The following is an 8,573-nucleotide window of genomic DNA, read 5'->3' as shown; positions in this document are numbered from 1 at the left end:
ATGTATGGATTGTGATAAGTGTTGTACGAGCTCCCAATAAAATGATTTTTTAAAAATGAAGATAAAATTTCCGTGGAGTCATAAAGTCAATGAGAACATTTTAGATTATACTAAACATCAATGTATTTTTATAGAGATATTTAAAGTATTTTCAACTTTAAATATAGAAAACACAGACTCTGATAAAATAGTTCTGTGTAGGTTTATTTCAAAAAGAATGTCCCAGATATTATTGAAGACTCTTGAGAAAAGCAAATTTACATTCCTCAAAACACTGACCATAAGGAATTACTTACATACTATTAGAAAATAAAAGGTTTTTTTTATACTGCTAGGCTCTTCAATTGGCGTGGTCTTACAGAGAGTAGGCTCATACAAGATTTTCTTAAACATGCACACAAAGGATGCCATAAAAGCAGTAAGAACAAAGTTTCCTGCAGTTAGACCTGAAGGGAAAAGGAAGGAGCCCTGGTGGTGTAGTGGTTATGCATTGGGCTACAAATCACAAGGTCAGCAGTTCAAAACCATCAGCTACTCTGGGGGAAAAGGAGGGAGCTTTCTACTGCCACAGTTACCATCTTGGAAAACCTATAGGGGCAATGCTACACTGTTCTATAGAGTAAATATGAGTTGGAATTGATTTGGTGGCAGTGAGCTTTTTTTTTTAAACTTATGAAGGGAAAATATGAATTATGAGATATGCCAATCTAAGACTGTGAATAGTGTTGATTCTACACATGATTTATGACCACCAGATGAAATGGATGACAAAGCACTCTTAGGCAGGGTGAAAATTGTCGAATATCCAAGGATTTTGCAAATATGCAATTTTTCCAGGCATATATATCATCTTTTGACTAGTAGAGTGTATCTTTTAATGTTACTTTAAAACGCAGAGAAATGAAACAATGGCAACAAAAAGCACACCATAAAACATTGGACTGAGTCTTCAAATGTCCGTTCATATGAAAGACCACATTCATTTCACTGTGTGATTCTGAGAACTAATGTTGACCTACAATTAAGGGTGAAACTTTGTTACTTGGCCAATTGGAACAATTTTAGGGGCAAGAACCAGAGTTTGGGACCAGTTCATTCTGGTTCACCCCCCTGCTAAGAACTTGCATGTCCACCCTAGAAGCACTAAATCAGAATCTAGATTTTTTAAAAATCATTTTATTGGGGCTCACACAGTTCATCACAATACATACATCAACTGTGTAAAGCACACATATATTTGTTGCCCTCATCATTCTCAAAATTCGCTTTCCTCTTGGGTTCCTGGAATTAGCTCATTTTCATTTTTCTCTCCTCCCCCTCCCTCCCCGCTCCCCCCTCCCTCATGAACCCTTAATAATTTATAAATTATTTTGTCATATCTTACACTGCCCGGCATCTCCCTTCACCCACCCTTAGAGGAGGTTATTATGTAGATCCTTGGGATCGATTCCCAGAATCTAGATTTTAATAGGATTCTTATATATCCCTAAGACTCACCTGAGGAGCTCGTTAAAAGTAGATTCTGATTCAACACGTGTGGGGTGGGGACCCACATTTTCACAAGGGGGTCTGCCCAGAACGAGCCCGTTGCGGTCGCAGGGAGCCATCCTGTGGGTTCTGACTCACAGGGACCCGTGTGCACCAAAAGAAACCGCTGCCTGCTCCTGCAACCATCCTCATGACCGACCGCTCTTGGGTTTAGTTCCTTGTTGCAGCCAGTGTCAACCTCCCTTGCCGTGGGTCATCCTCTGTCACTACCCCTCAGCTTTACCAAACATGATGTCCTCTTCCAGGGATTGGTCTCTCGTGATACCATGTCCAAAGGACGTGAGACAAAGCCTCACCATCCTTACTGCCGAAGAGCATTCTGGGTGGACTTCTTCCAAGACAGATTTGTTTGATCTCTTGGCAGTCCCTAACCCTTCCTGTATTCTTCACCAGGACCACGATTCAAATGCATCGACTCTTCTTCGGTCTTCCTTATTCAATGTCCAACTTTCACATGCATATGAGGTAATGGAAAATACCACGGCTTGGGCCAGAAACACTTCCATCCTCAAAGTCACGTTTGCTCTTCAACACTTTGAAGAAGGCTTGTGCAGATTTACCTAATGCAACACATCTTTCGATCCCTTGACCGTTGCTTCCATGAGCATTGATTGTGGACCCAAGCAAGACAAGTTTCCATCTTTTCTGTTTATAATGCTGTTAGTCCAGTTGTGAAGAATTTTTCTTTTATTCACATTGAAGTGTAATCGATACTGAAGGCTGCAGCCTTGATTTTCATCAGCAAGTGCTTCAAGTCCTTCTCACTTTCAGGGTGTAAGGTTGTGTCATCTGCATATTGGAGAGTGTTAATAAGCCTTCCTCCAATCCTGATACCAAGTTCTTCTTTATATAATCTAGTTTCTCTGATTATTGTTGCAGCATGCAGATTGATTAAGTACAGTGAGAGGATACAACTGGTGCACACCTTTCCTGACTTTGAACCACGCAGTATTCCCTTGTTCTGTTTACACAACTGCCTCCTGGCCCACATACAGGTTCCGCAAAAGCACAATAATTTTCTGGAATTCCTATTCTTCTCAAGGCTACCCACAGTTTGTTATAGATCCACATAGTTCAATGCCTTTGCCTAGCCAATAAAACACAAGTAAACATCTTTCTGGTATTCTGTTTAAGCCAAGACCCAACTGACTCAGCCGTGTTATCCCTTGTTCCACATCCTCTTATAAATCTGTTCTAAACCACTGGCAGCTCCTTGTCAATGTACCACCTTGCAATCATTGTTGGATGACCTTTGGCAAAATTTTACTTGCATGTGGTATTAATAATATTGTATTATTTGCACATTCTGTTGGGTCAACCTGTCTTTGCCATGGGTACAAATATGGATCTCTTCCAATCAGTTAACCAAGTAGCTATTTTCCAAATTTCTTGGCATATAGTGAACTTGATGCTGAGTGAAATTAGTCAACCACAAAAGGGCAAACATTTTATGAGCTTACTATTGTAAAACGTGAAAAGCTTCCACGCTAAAAAGAACATTCTTTGAGGATTACTCTGGGGGATATGGATGGCCACTTCCTATTGAGAGTAGACATAAAAGTGTTAACTTGGGTGAAAGCACTATACAAGAGGGAGGTTGGCAAATGATGGAGGGGAAGATATTGGGATAAGTGCAAGAGTTCAATGCAATTGAGGCAAATACTATTATATAGATGAGAGTTGGGTTTATTGTGCCAACCTGGCCAATAGGAAGATGTGGAATTAATCAGGTTGAAGTTTGATTGGAGGGCAGAGATAAACAGCTCTGCAAGGTCTCTCATGCTCTCTGGTGATCAGGCCAGTGTGCTGCTGCTTTAGCTAGTCCTCTGCCTCAACCTGTGTGCTACACTACCTGTGGGCCGAGTCAATCCATTGATCCTGTTGCTAGAGCTTGAGGCTCCTTTGAGACCTGCTTCACCACACTGCTCGTGCATATATCGCTTGAGGCTGGTGGATCCTGTCACCTTGCATTACTTGAGTTCCTTATCTCATCTAGGCCTGCTTTGATAAGCTGACCCACCCTGCTGTTTGCTGCCTGCAGGCAGACTCTGCCTGCCTTGTCCAAGGGAGTACTTCACTGTCTGCTTCCTTGACCTTGGATCTGGAGTTGAAGGACTTCCAGTATATTAATTGTTCCATGAAAGTGAGTTGAACTGAGTCTTCTGTACAGCTGTGTGGACTAATTAGCTGTTATATTCCATCTCGCTGTATGAACCTACACACAGTGTATATACTCATGTATAAGCTGAGTTTTTCTGCATTTTTAATGTAGTTTTTGTGGTAAAATTAGGTGCTCCGGCTGATGTTCCAGTCAACTTATACTCGAGTATATATGGTATACATTTATAATCATAAGTGTTCTCAGTCAGTTTCTCTAGTGAACCGTAACACAATACACAATCCTATAAAGATGATCTATGTAGAAATGGTTTAATGTAGATGATTTATGCTGCAAATGGTGTGTGTGTGTGTCCCCATTTTGTTTGCCGCTTTACTGTTTGTTGTGACAGCAGAGCTGAGTAGAGCTGCTGACACAGTACAAAGGGAATTGATGATGATGGCTTGACTTAAATCATTCTCAGTTTCATTCAGTGTAAGTCAATTTAATGTTTTGCAAACATCAGGGGGTGACTGAAACAAAAAAATGAAAATCAAGATCACAGGTCTTGAGGGGGCTTTGAAATGTGCAGGGAAAATCCCATCTTTAATTCCATTTCCCATAAACATTTTTTTATGAAGCTCCTCATGGACTTGTTAACCATCAATATTGTGCTTACAAGAATCCAGTGTAATTGGCAATGGTAGTACTTCTGATTTTTGAAAAATTGTAACCTTTGGCTTCATTTAGCAATGGCATGATTTTAATCACTTTTCATTGCTTTGCAATTGTACCTTTTTGATGAGTTGGATACTTAAAATTTCCGGCTAGACCAGAGGATGTACACTGGTACAGATAGGAATTGGAAACACAGGGAATCCAGGACAGATGATCTCTTCAGGACTAGTGGTAATACCGGGAGGGTGGGGTGGAAATGGGGAACCAATTATAAGGATCTATAGATAAGCTCCTCTCTGGGGGATGGACAACAGAAAAGTGGGTGAAGGGAGATGTCGGACAATGTACAATATGACAAAATAATAATTTATAAATGATCAAGGGGGGGAAGGAGGGGAAAAATGAGCTGATACCAAGGGCTCAAGTAGAAAGCAACTGTTTTGAGAATGATGGTGGCAACAAACGTACAAAGTGCTTAACACACAATTATGGATGGATTGTGATGAGTAGTATGAGCCCCCAATAAAATGATTTTAAAAAATTGTCCTTTCTTTTTTTGTTCTTCCTCTAGGCAAAAAAGCAGGGTTTTGACTTGTTTCATTCTGGTTTGACCCTTTGCTGAGAAATTGCATTCCCACTCCAGGCACACTGAATCAGAAGCTACCGTTTAACAAGATCCCCAGGTGATTCCTATGCATCCAGAATGCTCCCGTATACTTCAAAAGAAGGCTCTAATTCAGCACATGGCGTAGAAATGTAACTCATTGGCCAATGGTAGAACCTGTTTGATCCTGAGTAAAGGGACTTTGAATGGGGGTTTCATGGCCTGTTTTATAAGAACACACTCGGCTTCAGTGGTTAGTGACTCTCTTGTTCTTCTTAAAAAGTGCATATTTTACTATAAAAGCCAACACTATTAAATGTGAAATTTTAGCAATATTATGATAGCTAAGAGTATAATAAAAAAGGTTCGTTTGAAATCTGTATTGTGTTTGCTGTTGTCTTTTTAATAATTACAATACAAATTTATTGCATCTATTCTTCTAGTAACATAGTTATTGCAGTATAACCCGAAACCATAGCATACCCACTGGCACCCAACTGATTCCAACTCACAGTGATCCTATGGAGATAGGGTTTCTGAAGCTGCAAATCTTTATGGGAGCAGATGACGCATCTTTCTCCTTTGGAACTGCTGATAGGTTTGAACCACGGACCTTGAGGTTAACAGTTCAACGCTTACCTGACAAGAGCCATCAGAGCTCCATATGCTAGCAAAGTTCAAGGCAAATCAGAGTTTACAACTTTTTCTTTAAGTGACCTCTGCAATGTATTAATTTTATAGAAAAACAATCTTTTTAGTAAATCAAGTCATTCATACAGATTATAAACCTGAAATATGAGCGGTTTTGTGAATATATGCTTTCTCATTTCTTTTGTCTGCATATAGGATAGTGTTTCAAAATGAAAATACAACACACAGCAAAAAACCCAAAAAAAACAAAAGTATGCAAAACATTTTATTTATAATAGATCAACATTTTGACATGAAAGGTAGCCACTTTCAATTTCTCAGGAATGCCTAGAACCCAACAGATTTTCAGAAAGACCAGTATGTCAACAGCTACTTCCCTGGAAGTGAAAGAAATCATTTCAGAATGAACTTTTTAAATGGCTTTGCCCAGGAGGGGGGTAAGGGATGATTTATCAGCTTCAATGTGGGGTAAGCTAGTTTTCCTAGGACGTGAATGTCATTCAGTTATGGTTCAAGTGGATTCAACAAAGAGTGAAGTCAACTTTGTGCATCCACTGTGCTCACCGAGAATCCCTATCAAAACATTCCTAACTCTCAAAAAGGCTTCGCATTAAACCCTCAGACCAACCCCACCTGTTGTTTCTGTTTCCAAGACCACTCTTTTCAGCTTCAACCTGTAGAGTGATATAGACAGGGGCCAAATGTCAGTGCGATTTGTATACACACTTAAGACTACATAATACAGATCACACACAGTAATAGTTCCAACGTTTCATGGGTGATGTGGGAACTAACCACTAATTTTCTAGCCAGTGCCATTTTCATTGAGAGGAAAAAAGCAACTTCCAATGTCCTTCCCTTTTCACTGCTGCGCTGTAATCCACAGAACAAAAAGCTAGTATCTGAATGAAAATCATTAAAATGACATCTTGAGATAAAATAATTGACTAAGTAAATGCTAAATGTCAGGTCCAAACCATATTCTCTTCTGCATTTTACTATGGGGAACCTTTCATAATGACTAATTCACAAGGACACCTTTTCTTGAGCAGATGGAAAGGTTCACCTTGGTCACCACTCCCCAGGCTCTGTGCTCTTTCCCCTCGAAGTCCATGACAGGCAGGCAAGGGCTGGGGAGGTCCAAACAGCACTTCAAGAATGTTCACCAGCACTCTGAGATGTCGACTATTTCTTCATCGTTGACTGGCTGTCGGGTTGGTACGCAGATTCATCACTGCGTCATCAATGAGCACTGTGAACGGAATGCACACAATTCCTACAGAACACACACACCAAAGTCCAAAAGGCACGGAGTAATGCTGGTGGCTCTTTCTAGTCAGTTAAGAAACAATAAAAAGTCAGCATTATTCTTTCATAATTTAAATACTTAAGGAATCTCCACTTTTATTACTTTATAACAATGACTTCAAATTTACATTATTTTAAGTACCATCATAATAGCTCAGTGTATAATACAGATATTTGCTAATAGCCCACCCCCAAAAATTAATAAACAAAAACAAAACAAAAAACTCTTCACTATACATATATATTTATATATATATAAAAAATTATTCAGAAAGACAAAAACACAGAAGAGGGATTTGGTACAGACCATGAACTCAATTTAACACCACAGTTATAACCCAAATGAACACATATACAGCAATAATCAATAGCAGTGCAAATGTCTTTGGAGATTAGGATCAAATTATAATGCGCGGACATAAAACAGTCAATGAAGAAGGCAAGTACTTCAAGTACAAGGAGCCAGTCTGCTTGAGGTCCACCTTAGTGTTCACGGGGGGGCTTCCCGCCTGCTTTCACTTCTTTCTCTGAAACACATTGGCCAGCATGGCACCGGAAGTTGTCAACTGGCCCATTTTGTTCAAAAACTTGGTCTTTGTGTCTTCACTTACTAAGCTTGCAGCAATTGACATGGAGCTAGGAAAGAAATTTATAAGTTGAAAGCAATGACAAACAATAGATTTATTTTTCTTGTAGTCCTTTAGTGCCTATCATTAGTAAATGTATTCTGAATTCACAGACAAAAGGAAAACTAGTATTTTGGGGGGGGAGGTGACAGCTTTATATTCAAGGGAAAATATGGTGGTGTGGCTCAGAGCAGTTCCAGGAACAGTAATGGTAGTGTGGCTAGGATCAAGTCTGGAACCAGGTGGAATCTGGTTTCAGCTGAGTGACCCTGGGCAAGTTATCCAAGCTCTTTCCTCAACTGTAAAATAGGGATCACTTTAGTATCTACCCCATAGGGGTCCTAAGGATTAAACAAATGTGAAGAGCTTAGCACAGTGCCTGGCATGTACAGGCATAACAAACTGTCAGTATTCTTATTAGCAGCATCACTTCATTTAATCTTTACAGCAACCTTAGATCAGATAGTAACCCTTTTCCATAAATGAGTAAATTTAACCACACTGAGGTTTCTGTATCATGCTAACAATTACATACTATTATTATTATTTTGCTGGTGGGAGTGTGTGTCCTGAATTGTCAGTTGTATTAATCTCAATCAATAGTGTCAACTCACTTCTCTTTTTGGCAGGCTTGCTTTGCAGGGAGTAAAACATCTCAGTGACAACTGAAGCCTGCTGAGGAAGCCTACTACTAAAAGCAGAATACTAATACAGCAAAGATGCTTAAGACCCAGTCACTGCTGTAATGGACCCAGACGCCCAGTTGTTGGGTGTGGCTTTGACCAAGATGCTACTTTAGTTTTCCTGGATTGTTTCCTCATCTGTAAAAGGTGCAGACCGCAAATCCTCCTGCAAGATAGCCTGAGGATTAACTACACTGACATGTTGGCTGCACATGCCAGGGAGAATATGGCTAGCTCCGAGGGGGCGGGGCGGTTGTTCAATGGTATCTGGTGAATTTATACATGGAACGCATGCTACCAGGATTTCTGGTTCTGCATAGCCCTTTAATCAGTGCCCTAAATCACTCATTTAAGGAACCCAACCACACCCCTCACCC

General features: G+C 40.0%; 1 protein-coding gene across 1 annotated transcript in view; it reads right to left on the bottom strand.

Moving 5' to 3' along the window:
- Window positions 1-5,831: 5,831 nt before the first annotated feature.
- Window positions 5,832-8,573, bottom strand: part of RELCH (RAB11 binding and LisH domain, coiled-coil and HEAT repeat containing) — a 121,701-nt gene continuing 118,959 nt past the window's right edge. Inside the window, exon 29 of the mRNA XM_045296067.1 lies at window positions 5,832-7,523. Coding sequence (XP_045152002.1) covers window positions 7,403-7,523 — 121 coding nt within the window. The 3' untranslated portion in view covers window positions 5,832-7,402. The remainder of the gene's footprint in view (window positions 7,524-8,573) is intronic.

The sequence above is a fragment of the Echinops telfairi genome, unplaced genomic scaffold, assembly GCF_000313985.2.
Source record: "Echinops telfairi isolate 266 unplaced genomic scaffold, ASM31398v2 ScPeMD7_7400;HRSCAF=8409, whole genome shotgun sequence".
NCBI classification, from domain to species: domain Eukaryota; kingdom Metazoa; phylum Chordata; class Mammalia; order Afrosoricida; family Tenrecidae; genus Echinops; species Echinops telfairi.
This window is presented reverse-complemented; position numbering and strand designations above follow the sequence as displayed.